Source organism: Euleptes europaea, unplaced genomic scaffold (genome assembly GCF_029931775.1).
Source record: "Euleptes europaea isolate rEulEur1 unplaced genomic scaffold, rEulEur1.hap1 H_1, whole genome shotgun sequence".
Taxonomy (NCBI): Eukaryota; Metazoa; Chordata; class Lepidosauria; order Squamata; family Sphaerodactylidae; genus Euleptes; species Euleptes europaea.
The window spans coordinates 901,145-915,405 of NW_026612049.1; the positions used below are offsets into that span (position 1 = coordinate 901,145).

The following is a 14,261-nucleotide window of genomic DNA, read 5'->3' on the forward strand; positions in this document are numbered from 1 at the left end:
TAGTTGCAGGATGTTTTTTTTTTGGGGGGGGGGGTTTAGTCTTTTAAAATGCTGCCGATAATACGCACATTGTTAAAACAGGTCTGACGGGGGACGCACGGGGATTAAACATTAGAAACGGCTATACTTAAAAAGCAGGTTGAAAGCATATTGATAAAATGGTTCCTGCTGTCTTTTCAGCGCTTCTATTTAACTGGCTCAGTGTCTACTTAGAAGGGCTAGAAAGGGAAAGTGTTCCTTTCTTTTTAATTAAGCAACGACTGCGGTAACATAATACCATCCCATGCTGAATTAATCATAATATGAGGTTGGTTTGAGGAAAGGTGGCTGAACAGTAGGATATTTCTTGTTTGGGTATTCCAACACACTTTTCCTGCGTAGGTATGGTGCTCCTAACTTTCTAAAGTCAGCACCCAAGGTCAGAAGCAAACTTGCCTGCAGACATTGGGCCTACAGACATTTGTATATCTTTGGACATAAAAAAGGAGTAATTTTGTAAATAGAACATTAATTGATTACTTTGAAGAACATTCAGGATGTATAAAAATTGCTTAATAGAATATGGTTCTGCAGATAAGATATTTACAGTTTTACCATATGGTGAGCCTTTTGGGGTTATTGGTGGGACACAATTGTTTGAATAAATAAAGGAAATAGAATATAGTTTGAGATCCAGTATAAATTGTAGCATAGGAAGTGCTATATGAGGTGTGTACGTATGTATAGCATTTAACATTAGTACCATTGACAAAGTATATTCCTGGCAGTGAGTTATAAATGAATCTCTGGGACAGTTCTGATTCTTCCAAAGTGTTAGGAGCATGCAATTTGTAGCTCTTTCTTCTGCCTTGGTATTTCTAATAGGTGTAGAATGAAGTATGTTTGAGGTATATTTGTGATAACAGTCAGAATAATTAAGATTTCATTTGACAGTTAGAAACCTTTGTGGTTCTGAAGGACTGAAGCATTCACAAAATTATGAATGAAGATTAAAACAGTGATAAGGTTTATTCAGTGATTGGATACAGTCCTGCAGCTTTTTTGGCTGACACGTTTTTATTGTTTATATTTTGCTTGGCATTAACAGGGATAATTTCATCAAGTTAATGTGAACTTCATTGGTGCAAAACAGGTGGAAATAGGTGGTATAAGATATCTGATACACTTTAAAAGTCAGCACCTTTGCATGTAGATATATATATGGGCTTATTGGTGTAGATACAGACATAATGTATCGTTTAAAATTCTCACTTGGGTTCTCTGCTGTGGACAAAATTTGATAGTTCAGGAAATCTCCACTTGGTTCTGAAAATGTTCGCTTACTGGTTTCAGTGCAACTTACTTGCAGATACCTTATTGCTGTCTTTACCTCATTATTTGGTGCTTTGTGCTGATTCTGAATATATTAGAGTTTGCATTGAATTTTAAAAGTAAGGCGCTTTTATAAGGAATAGGCTGTTCCTATTTCCTAGCTTTATGGTTTCTTTCATGCACAATTTTCATGCACAATTTTCACAGATTCCACAGAAGAGTCCTATCAGTTCTTTATTTGTCATATGCATATTTTAAAATGCTACTTTTGTATACAGGTAATTGGTATACAGTAATTTCAAAAGCACCCTTAGTAGTAAAGTGTTCGTATAGCGCAGCTTGAACAGGTCTAAGAAGTGTCTTCTAAATCTTTGAAATGATTTTTTTGTATTCAAGAGTTTTGTATCTACGAGTTATTTTATTTTGAAGACAAATAGGCATGTCATTGAATATTATATACAGTCATTATATGTAGTCAAAAATTATGTTGAAAACCTGCCCTACTTTTCCCACTTGCACAGGGTTTGAGGTTTGTTGTAAAGACAGGCGATGCCAAAATATTTGTGCTCAGAAATCTTAGAAAATACTAGAATTGAAAGTATTATTGGCTGAATAAAACCAGCTGCTGAAAAAGTAATTGGTATGCATAATTATTTTTCTGCTTTAAAGCTGTAGCTGGAAGTTGCAATTGCTACTGTAGATATAAGGTTGAGATCCCAAGCACACTCCCTTGAAAGTAAACTATATTGAAATCAGTGGGGCAGAGAATCTGTTTCAGTTGCTAAAAGGCAGTCTGTACCAATGAAACATATACCTGTTAAGACAGATTACAAGACTAGCACTATAATGCTTCCCTCTTCCATGTTGTACAAATATGGTGTATTATGTACTGCTATTCTTTTAGTGCTCTCAGGTTCTTGCAGTTTTCATATTAGTAGCACAGGAACCATAAAAATTCCACAGTATTTTTTCTTCCCGGCGTTTTTTGTGTAAAATAGAAAACACCAATGAAGTGGTTGGTGTAAAATAGTACTATTTAGCAGGGAGGGAAAGGATTGTCTCCTAAATTTACTAGAAAATAGATTATGGGAAGGCTCAGAAGACAGTAAAAGGGGTGGGGTGGAAATACTTTTTAATGTTGCTACTATGAAGAGAGAACTTGGCCTACGTATCAAAACTATACCGTATATACCTATCAAAACTATACTGTAAATATAGAGGTATTTTTATATTCACACTTAAAGAAGAAAAAGCAATAATACAAATTGTTAGTGTGTATGGAATAGCCATTTGTTACAACATTTGAAAAACTTATCTCCATAAATGTTTGTTGCAAAGTGCAGTTATGATTCACCTGAGTAAGTGCTACATGCAATTTATTTGCCTGTATTGTATCTACCAGTATTAGTTACAACAGATCAGATTTCATAGATGGCCGTTCAACCTGTTTTGAAGAGGGTGCATGCGTTTGATCTCTGTTTAGAATATGATTTGAGATGTTATATTTAAAAAATCTCCAGACACATTTTGAAGATTACCAATTTATCCTGCAATACCACTTTAAATTAGAATATGCAATTCTGCTTTAATGCATTATAATTTTCCTGAAAGTACACATTTTTTCCTATTGCTACTGCTCTGGTGATAAAGCTTCTAAAGCTGTTTGTGTACCCTTCATTTTAGCAGTCCATTTCCCACAGTTTAATATACAGAATAAGTTGCATTGCTTCAACACTAAGCGTGTTTACTAGGGAGTAAGTTCCATTGAATGTGGCAAGGCTTACTTCTGTGTGAGTGTGCTTAAGTTTATGCTTTACGTCATAAAAAGTGTGTTGTCAAAGAGTAACATTAAAAATCCAAAACATTATAATTTTCTTGTTAAAATCCAAAATATTAGAACTTGTAGCTTATAGATACAGTAGGGCATTCCATTGTTACAGTGTTTAGAATGATATTTAGGGCAATAATTTTTAAACTGTATTGGATACATTTCTTCCTCACACCATCTTCAATTCTATACTTTTACTTATATACTTTAATTTTTCTTTGATGGAGGTTCTATGCAGATCAATCTTTGAGAGGGGAAAATAAACTCTAGTAGTTAAGAAAAAATGGCACCAGAGTGTATTGAGATAGGGAAGTCTTATCGTGGGCTGTGGTTTCTCTGAACGGTGCAGCCTTCCCACACAAAGAGCAGATTGTGGTTTAACTCTTTCCATGATTTAGTTTATGAGCCCTCAGAGTGATAGAAATGTACAGAGCTGTGCTGGAAAACACTGGCCGCTTTAATTAATACTACTTTGCCATTTTGCTGCTCTTCGTATTATAATCCTTTCATGCTCTGTTCAGTCTGGGTTTACATTTTTTCCTCCTTATGGAAGAGAAGTAATTCACTAATTGAACTGCAGTAATTTTGCAGAAGAAACTCTGAAAACTTATGTTTTCCTTAAATGTAAAGATGCAGAATATAGCATGCGCAGTAAAGTTTCGCATGAGCTAGATTTATTTGTTTAATACTGTTTTCTTGGCTTAAAAACCAGAGTTTCATTCAAACAATTTAAATAATGGTGAAGCTGGATATTTAATCATGTTCTCTAATTTATATCACTGTTATAATGTTTATTTGGAATCAGTGAGACTTGTTTGAGTTATCTGTTTTTTAATAAAATATATTTATTTTGTCTGCTTGAAAAAACACAATCAATTGGCATAATTGTAATGCTATTATTCTTTTTAGAAGGACTCAAGAATTGCAGTTTGAGTGAGCTTCATTACTGAATGAAATAAATAGCTGCTTAATATAGTTCAAGAACAGAAATTGAATTCTGTTAGAAGACACACACTTATGTGGGGGGAGGGAGAGGAACAACCTCCCCACACCCGGTTTTCTCTCAGAACCTAACTATGGAAGTGATTAGCGTTCAGGCTGTTATAATGTATACCAATTAGTATACAAAAGTGACATTTTAAAATATGCATTACATATGTGGCAAAAGTTACTCCAAAATGTGAACATGTCTATAGGATTCAACCTAAAGTGGGAACATCCTGTCCTCCAAAGTAATGTAATTGTTAATATGCAGACAAAAATTAGTTTCTATTTATTTAGGCACCATCATTACAATAAAGACTAAAATTAAATAAATCTGTATGGCGCTTTGGAAAGCCATATGATAGGGGGAGCTCTTTGAAACAGTAAATACATTGCATGTATTTCAGCAAAGCAGTGATGCAGTATTAATGTCACCCTGCCACAGGGTGCTGAAGCACAAAGAATGCAAAGTTTGTGCCAAGTTGTCCCTTTTCATTGTATGCCTCAGATAGATTTTTAGGGGCGTTCAAATAATTGCCACACACTCATGAACTGTTTTGAACCCCACAGTGGAGTATAGAGGAGTTGGTGGAGAAATACTTGTATAATTTATTGTCTTTAAATACATCAAATTTCATTTCGTAGAGTTAAGAAGAAAAAGATGGGTGACCAAGGATAATCAAAGTGCAAAGCTTTGTGTGGGGATCTTGTATGCTATGTCTTCTACTTCCTTTTCCTTACTATATCCTGTTTCCTATACTTACAACTGCTGGAATGATACTGTTTCAGCACTGGAATGTCAGGCGATTGATAAGAGAATGGATCACGTTGAGTAGCGCATGCTCTTTGTGCCACCACCATTTTTTTGCTGAGTGCATGCTCCAAGTGGGAACTTAACGTATATATGCTTTGTGCAGAGAAGAGAAATCAGCTGTACAATCCAGTTCTGCTTTTTCAGTGTTTCTGATCAGATGTGTTAAAATAATAGCACCATCCTTTCTAAACATGGTACTGCTTGATGTGCTAGTGCATAAATCTGAATTGGAAATGTTAGAAGCCATATATCTCTTAATTTTGAACCAATATAGTTGTAACTCGGTTGAGGGCCAAAAGAAGGTGAGGTGGGGAGGGTGTAGTTGTACAAATTAAAACTGTATCTGTTATCCAGAACTCAGATGCGGAGATGTTTTTGCAGCATTCCCGGTTGTTGATCTAAGAAAAAAGCTGCTTAGATATGTCCATGGAGTTTCTTCACCTTAATTTTTACTTCAGATACTGTACATTTTTTTAAAAGTGCTGCTGTTATCCTGATTGTGCAATTGGAACAGCTTTTTTACTTCTTGCTGTCTTTTTCACTTTTTTTCCCAACAGGATGAATTTCACCCATTCATTGAGGCCCTTCTTCCACATGTCCGTGCAATCGCCTACACTTGGTTCAACCTTCAGGCTCGAAAACGCAAGTACTTTAAAAAACATGAAAAGCGAATGTCAAAGGATGAGGAAAGAGCAGTCAAAGATGAGCTACTTAGTGAAAAGCCTGAAATTAAACAGAAGTGGGCATCCAGGCTTCTCGCCAAGCTGCGCAAAGATATCCGCCAAGAGTATCGGGAGGATTTTGTGCTCACTGTTACTGGGAAGAAGCACCCATGCTGTGTTTTGTCCAATCCTGACCAGAAGGGTAAGATTAGGAGGATCGACTGCCTGCGACAGGCGGACAAAGTCTGGCGTCTGGATCTAGTCATGGTGATCCTTTTCAAAGGTATCCCGTTGGAAAGTACAGATGGAGAACGGCTCATGAAATCCCCCCATTGCACAAATCCAGCACTTTGCGTCCAGCCCCACCACATAACAGTATCAGTCAAGGAGCTTGATTTGTTTCTGGCATACTACGTGCAGGATCAAGGTAGGTTGTTGATCTATGTTAATATGTTGACTGTTGATTCTAAAGGCCTTTGTTTTTTAAGGAAATGCTTTCAAACATTTAATTAATAATGGGATATATATATATGGGGATGCGTGCAAGTTTTAAATTGAGCTGCTTACATGTATATCAGTGCATGCTCATTGTCTTATTTATAGGAGCGTCATGTACCTCTGAGAGGCTAACTTGCTTTAAAGGCACACCAAAATATTAGGGAAGTTTCTGGTGTGAATTACAAAACAACGTTTTACTATTGAAACACTGGCACTCTGGCATTATTGGTATAAGTGAATGCAAATTTTAGAATAAATTTTGTACATTTGCTTCTTTATTCACAAAGATTGCCACTTGTGTGTGTCAAGTGCCGCCAAGTCACTTCCGACTCATGGCGACCCTATGAATCAAAGTCCTCCAAAATGTCCTATCTTTGACAGTCTTGTACCTGCTGCTTAATAGTGTTAAGAAGAAAAAAATATAACTACTATAAAAAACTGGGTTAGGGAGGGAATGATCTTATAAAATATTTGGATATTATGGATCTTTTGTGCAAACAGCCAATATTTAATGGCCTTATTGATGTTTTCCGGTTGGTCCTTCTCCTAATATCAAGTATGTTTTTTCTCTGCAGCATAGATAAGCATTTAAAATTTGTTTACATGTGGAAACTTCCAAATTGTATTTAAAGTCCAAATCCAGCAACACCTATGGAGCTATTATGACAACTGCGTAATTACTTCAATAATTTAATTCAGCTATTTTTGAAACGAAGTAGATACAGCTTTTACATTTTTCTTTACATAAGCATTTTACATTAAGTATCTATCAAATCAGACTGTAGAAGCAGTCATAGAACGGACATGTATATTTTAGAGGTAATCCGGTAATGTTTGACTGTTTGCATATTGCGGATGATTGCATAAATTGGCTCGGTGATAGAAAGTGGCCTAAAGGAAGTCACTGGAAGGTGTTGCATGTCCCAGAATAAAATAAGGACGTGTTGTATGAAAATAAACTGTATAGTATGTGAAATTAAAACTAAATACTTTTGTTTGGTCAGTGATTTTGATATACAACCTGTATTTCCTCAATTTTCAAAGTGTTGGTTCACATGAATCTGTCATGCTTTGTCATGACAAAAATACCATTGTCATGAATCTATCCTGCTTTCCCAACCTTAATTGCAGTGGTCATATGACAAAAATACTATATAGTACATCTTTCAAGATCTAGGTTTATTAATGAAATCATTGTTTGTCACTAAGTTATGTTGATTGTCGTGGGACTTAAGTGCAACTAACTTCTCTTCATTTGAGCTTGGTTGTTTTGATCTGATTTCTCATTTGAATATTCTGTTAAAGGTAGTTTGAATTAATGTAGGAAGAAAAACAATTTGCTATGAAGCTTTCAAACACATTTTCTTAGGTATATATTGTTTCACCTCAAACTGTATTTAGAAAAGTCTGGCAGATGGTTTTCTGAAAATAGCATACTTCAAAGATAGCTAGTAGATTGATCACTTGTCATTGAATTATGCCCATCAGAAAGTCAGCTACATATGGCAATAGCATAGTTCTAACATCTCTACAGCCTGTTTTGTGTGTGTTTCGTCATATACTGTCCTTTGAAGTTGACAGATACACAACTTGAATTGAGGAGCGAGTTGGGGTGGAGGAGAACATTGACAATTTTACTGATGATACAAGTGGAGGCCATGGATTGTGTAAGAATTTTCAAAATAACCCTGGATCATGTAAACATTTTCCCAATGTTGTTCTGACTGAATGAAATGTTGGTACATCTCTTTACATCAAGCCACCACAGCAAGAATCTTCTATTTATTGCAGGCTACTTCATAATGGCGTTTTGAGAAATCTGCTAACAACTTGTGCTTCTTTACTTAAAGTCACATGTTCTTTGTGTTTTTTCTTTAAAAATAGTTCAGTTTTTAAAATTATTCTCAGTATAGTCTGTTTCAGTCTAATTTTTACATTTTGCAAGCAGGACGCCAATGGTTTCTAGGCTTGCAAAAGACAAGCACAATGTCAATCAAAGTAATTGTCTTTCATATAGGGTTGATTTTCTATTTTGATATATGAAAACTTATTTGCTAATGGCTCTTAAAACAGTAATTAAAGCCATTCTGAGAGTAAAAGTGAAAGAAAGGGAAAAGTTCTTAAGTGAATGTAAGGATCAAATAGGCAGTGTTCTTAAATCTTGCCTATAAGCATGAGGAAAAATAGTTTGAGTGCCAGTAATGGTTGCCAGTGGCACCAGGATTGGCATCGGACCTTCTTTGTTTAGCCTAGGATGCCTGTGATTTGTTGGTTGGCATCCGCATTGCAGAGCAATGCAATGTTACAATATACTGAGGTTTTCCTGATCTAGAAATGTCATTCCTTTTTGTCCTTTGACAGGATTCTTCTGTTTGTGTCCACATCTGTACTGAAGTAAGAAATATAGACCAGTCTGTCAAGTTTGTCATTGACTAACATATCTGTCTGTCCTTCTTACCCATTTTTCTCTAAAGCCTGCTTGTCTCCCCAGTTTATTTTTAAATTATTAGTTCCTTCTTAGAATTTTTAGACACAAATAAATTAAATGTTATTTGATATAATGTTTGTGTTCCCATCATTTGTCTGAGGCAGGAAATTATGCTTAAATATGGGTGTCTACAGGTGTTTAAGACACAAAGCACTGAATAAATAATTTAAAAATGGGTTTCCTCCGGACTTTAGTGTCTGTTGAATTCATCTTAAATTTAAATGTCCTGATCACTGAATCTTGCTTCACAGAAATTCGGTGGGGGTTTTTCTGTGTGTGCTGTTTCTTGTTTGATTGAGGCTGCATTTGAGCCTGTAAAATCATTTGGTAGTATTTGATTGAATCACTGCAGCTCTTGTGCTGTGTTCCGTTTCTACAAGAACCGCCATTTTGTTTGTCAAGTGCCAGCAGAGTGGGGGAGGAAAAGCAGACAATGTGCTTGATGCCAATAATGGTTGCCAGTGGCACCGAGGTTGGCATCAAACCTTCTTTGTCTAGTTGCTGAATGCCTTTGATTCGTTGGTTGGCATCTGCATTGCAGTGGGCACATTGGAAAGTTTTTTGACAATCGCTGAATGAAAGCTGTTGTATTTGTTTGCTGCAGTACAACTTCATATAATAGAATTTTTTCCTCTAAAAGATAACTTTTTAAAGTTCTACAATAGTAGATTTTTAAGTTCCATTTTTTAACTGAAATGCATAATTGTTTGTGTATTTCTTTTCTACAGAATTTAATCCTTATGCTGTCTGATTTATTTTTGAAGATTCTCATATATCTCATGTATGGCATAGCACCTCAATAAATATTAAGAAAAGCTAAGAATGCCATCATATTAATAGTCAAGCATCTACATGTCTTGATATCAGTTGCATAACTACCCTATGTTTCTCTTTCTGATTATTTTGCATACTATTTCAGTTTTATCACATTGTTTAATAGTAACATTGCTTAATAGTATGTTTTGTTATTGCTTCCATTTACAAATGAAGAATTAACTGAAACTACATTATTCTTTCAGCAAATAAGAACAGGTCTGCCAAGTTTAGGGTAGTTCTGATACTCTCGAATTTCAGATCTGCAGACCTAAACTCAACAATTTTTTTAACTTCATAAGTTGCCTACCAGGGACTGATTAAAAGGTGAAGTCATTTCTGTTGATGTTTCCTAGATAGCTAGCATTAATATTGCTTTCTGGCTACCCACCATTTTCTTGTTAATTAATAAGATAAATTAGCAGCTCTACCCAAAGGGCTGCACTCAAGGAAGTCTGGCCTGTGTGAGCCCCTGAATCGCCAGACTGTGTCCTGTCTGGAAGAAAGGGGGGAAAAAGAGGAGGGGGGGAAATCGCCCGGGTGGATGGTGGGGGAAGCTGATCCTTTGCTGGAATGGATGAGAGAGTTGTATGTGTGGAAAAACTTGTTACCTAAACATTCTAAGAAGTTTGCAGATGTTAAGCGATAACAACTCTTGTGTGCTGACATTATATACAAGCCACATGATTTCAGCTTTCTGAGGTTTAAACCTGCTAATAATTACTGGAACGTGTGTTTACTGAGGAGTGAGGTAATACATTGCATTATGAAAGCTATTTTCAGAGAATATTACTTTCATACAAGCACTGAAATTAGCTTTAACTTTCTCTTGAAACAGGTATTAGTTAAATTTCACTTATCTAAATTGGTGGCAAGTTTTCTAGTATCAGCTTCTCACAAGATTCCTGCAACTTAGCTTTCATTGTAGTTTACAGTTCAGTTCAACATTGCTTGTTGTTGCAGTTTTCTTAGAAACTATCACATTTCTTAAAATTTAAATTTGGTTATTCTTAATAACCATAAAATAGTTTAATGATTATGACTGTCCTTTCAAAGATGTTCAGCTTGTCAATATAGGGTGCCTAACAAAGTTATGGGATTTACAGTTCCCCTACATTTGAAAACCCTACTTATTTTCCAACCATGAAAGCAGTTAAAATACATGCTTACAACTTCCTTGCTTTGGAGTACTGTTGCCTTTATTAGAAAGTGATGGCATTATTCAATGATATTTACCACATCCCATTACATGGCACTTTAGACACGCACATAAAGTGCTGTCAAGTCACAGCTGACATGGTGACCCTGAAGGGTTTTCAAGGCAAGAGACGTAACAGAGGTGGTTTGCCATTGCTTTCCTCTGCATAGCAACCCTAGAATTCCTTGGTGGTCACCCATGTAAATCCTAATTAGGGCTGACCAGAGATCTTACCAGATCAGACTAACCTGGGCCATCCAGGTCAAGGCACATAGCATATTACTGCTTACTAAAAAGAGCTGTTGTAGTATCAGGAATTTGAAATCTTTGGCTTAATTATCTTTAGCTCTCTACTTTAAGTAAGACAATTCAGGAACATATGAATGACAATATAAAAGGGACAATCTTGAGATACCGTTGTCATGAAGGAACATCAACGAAAATTAGTCTATCGGGACACTATTGCAAAATCCACATTATATTATGTAACAATATTATGGGACAATATAAATCAGCATCATATTTTCTATATCTGTAGGATGTGTGTCTGTATGTACTTCAGGTGAGATGTATAGTTGCATTGTTGGATCCCCATTCCACATCACAGAATATGAACAACTGTTATTTTCAATGTCTATGTAGTGACCAACTGTAACATTTAATGTGGAAAGGTATATGCCAAGCTGTCTCCATTTCAGTTGCTCAGTGTTCACCAAGGGAACATACAATAGCCATGCTGCAAGTACCACCTTTTCATTTTATGAAGAGACCCTAAGAGTTGTATGTTGTTATAAGACAGTGAGGAGTATATTGTGATGACAGTGCTTCCATAGCATGGGACGGTTAAGTAGCATTTCCCTGTTTTATTTCAGAATAGTTCTTCAATAGCAAATAAGTAATCTCTTTAATACTACTTTCCCATTATAGTTGATTTTCCATAGCATTAATTTGCTATAGCTTTCATAAGGCATGTTGTGTAAGGCATATGAGTAGAGAGACTAGAAGCACATTTGATGGTATAAAAACATGATGCATAATATCTCATTTATAGATCAACTTAATAAGCAGATAAAGAAAATTTTTAAAAACTGCATGTGCATGTACTGCAAAGTTATTTTAGTATTTCTTTTAGGGGATATTCAGAACCTCATATGTGACCAAATGAACATAGGTTTCATCAATTCATTTTTAAACAATTATCATAAATTTGATTTGAACTCTTTTCAAGAGTTTCGTATACATGCAGACATTTTGTAAAACAAAAATGGTGAGCAAAATTAATATTAGCAGAAGCAATTTGCTGTTACCACATATTCTAGATTTTGTGTGAGAGCAAGTATATGTGTTTTAAAGCATATGCTCTAATATGCATGATTCGTGCTTTGTTTATTTCCCATTGAAGTTAAATATTAAGATTCCTGAGATGGAGTAAGAAAGGAAGAAGTAATTTTAAATATTAAAATGTACATTTATTTTGAATACACATGATCTGTATTGTGTTTCTTTGTTTAATCTTATTAGTGAATTCCAGTCCACAAAAATAACACTTCACATGTAATTTTTGTTAAAATAACAGATTGGTATGTAAGTCTTACAAATTTAGGATGTAGCTGTAATTTTTATTTCTGATATTAATATCATATCTGTGGCAACACATTGTACAGTCCAGCATAATTGTGAACAGGAAAGCTTTCCTTGAGACCCACAATGTGCCATCCTATGCTCTTTTCTAAGTCCATTGAGGTCTGGGAAGTAACTCTTAAGTTGCTTAGGATGGCACTGATAGTGTCAATTGCGTGCAAAATCCACCTAGTAAATGATGCAGAGTATTTTTGGAACTGCCTCATTATCTCAAATTCAAGCTTCTCAACTTTAGATAGTCAGTTCATGAAATATAACCTTTTGGTACACTTTACAAATATCCTAGAATGGGTGTTCCAGAAGGCAATAACTTGAACATTGCATGTATTTTTGAAGCATATGTCTTCTTTGTATCCTGCCAGGGAGGACTAACACTTAGCTCTTGAGATTTCTGATGGTTAGGCTACAGTGCCAAACAACAACAGGGGTGACAGGATGAATCTTTTCATTAGAAACATGGCATGCTCTTATGTGTCTTAATGTACTTGTGCTGTCAAAAATATGTTCCTAATAATTTTAAATTGTATAAAATATTGTTTGTCCTTTTCAAAATTATGGACTACTGTTGTGAATTATATGGTAGAAACACATTTTCCTTTGTATGGCAGAGAATTATTACCAACCCTAATTCTTTAATGCATAGAATCATATAGAGTTGGAAGGGACCACCAGGGTCATCTAGTCCAAACCCCTGCACAATGCAGGAGATTCCAAACTACCTCCCCCCACGCCCCCAGGGACCCATACTCCATGCCCAGAAGATGGCCAAGGCGCCCTCCCTCTCTTATACTTACTAATACATATATGCCATCATATGTTTTTATGTTGTGTACATTACATTTTCACATCAACACTTTCACATTTTTTGTTTGTATAATGTCAAAGAAATCCCAAATAAATCTGAAATGAGCGAGGATGTTTGGGGGATGATATTAAGCCATTGCCAGTCTCTTCTTGTTCATGTAAAGGTGGATAATTTGAATTATTTTGACAGAAATACAAAATTGAGTTTTCCAAATGTTAGCAGCTGAAAGTAGCAATTTCTTTTATTCTGGGTGCAATCATCAACATCTCAAACTCAGTGGGGCTAAAGAAGCTCAGATAGATGTAGGATTTGTCCTAATTAGAACAGGTGAGACAGCCATCCTGAATGGCTTTAAAATTACTACATAATACAGAATTGGCATAATTGTGTTTGAAAAGGAAAAGACACTTTTTTGTGCATATATAAAGAGGAAATAGTTCTTTGTAGCATTTTTCTTGTGTCTCTACTTGTGGTAGTAAATTGGTTTTTTTTTAATGACAGGTTTATGGAGTAATCATAAATATACTCAGAAGAAAGTCTCATTGTATTCAGTGGGGTTTATTCCCAGGAAAGTGTCTGTAGGATCACAGCTAGGTTCATTGCCTTTATTTATTAACTTCATTTATACTTTGCCTTTCTCTGCAATGGAGATGCATGACAGCTTACATCATTCTTGTCTCTATCATCGCAGCAGCCCTGTGAGGTAGGTTAGGCTGAGAAAGAGTGACTGGCACAGGGTCACCCAGTAGGCTTCCATGGCAGAATGGGGTTTTTGAACCTGTGTCTTCCAGATCCTAGTCCAGCACACCATAACACTTTCATGTTAGGCTGCGGTCCTGCACATAATTATGCAAAACTTGGATACAGTTCTGTAATATAGCTGTATCTACAGAATTTTGAGTACACGTACTGATTCAGTCATTTCAACAATGGAAAGGAAAGCATGTCAGGACTCTATAGCATTCATGTAATTTTAGTCTTATATATTAAAATAATGAATGTGGCTGATTTCTTTAATATGAGACGTTGAATCTGATAGGTTCATTAACTGAGGAGCAAAAAGGTATTTTAGATAGCCTTTGCTACAAAATCTCAGTATCTGAAAGGCTTTCTTGCTGGAAAATATTCTTGCTCCATCTCATGGCATAAAATATCAAGATAGCTATTGACTCAAGTTTTTGCTTGAATATGACTGAATATGACTAAAGTACTGGTGCAT

The 14,261-nt window shown here is 35.6% G+C and overlaps 1 protein-coding gene across 13 annotated transcripts in view; it reads left to right on the forward strand.

The window, feature by feature from the left end:
* LOC130492890 (nuclear factor 1 B-type) overlaps nt 1-14,261 on the forward strand; it is a 444,072-nt gene that overhangs the window by 136,639 nt on the left and 293,172 nt on the right. For 12 of the 13 annotated variants that reach the window (XM_056866639.1, XM_056866645.1, XM_056866640.1 and 9 more), the window contains exon 2: nt 5,495-6,026. In XM_056866639.1, coding sequence (XP_056722617.1) covers nt 5,495-6,026 — 532 coding nt within the window. Of the gene's footprint in view, nt 1-5,111; nt 5,132-5,494; nt 6,027-14,261 lie in introns of those variants that run through there. The other variant, XM_056866644.1, reaches the window with a different exon arrangement.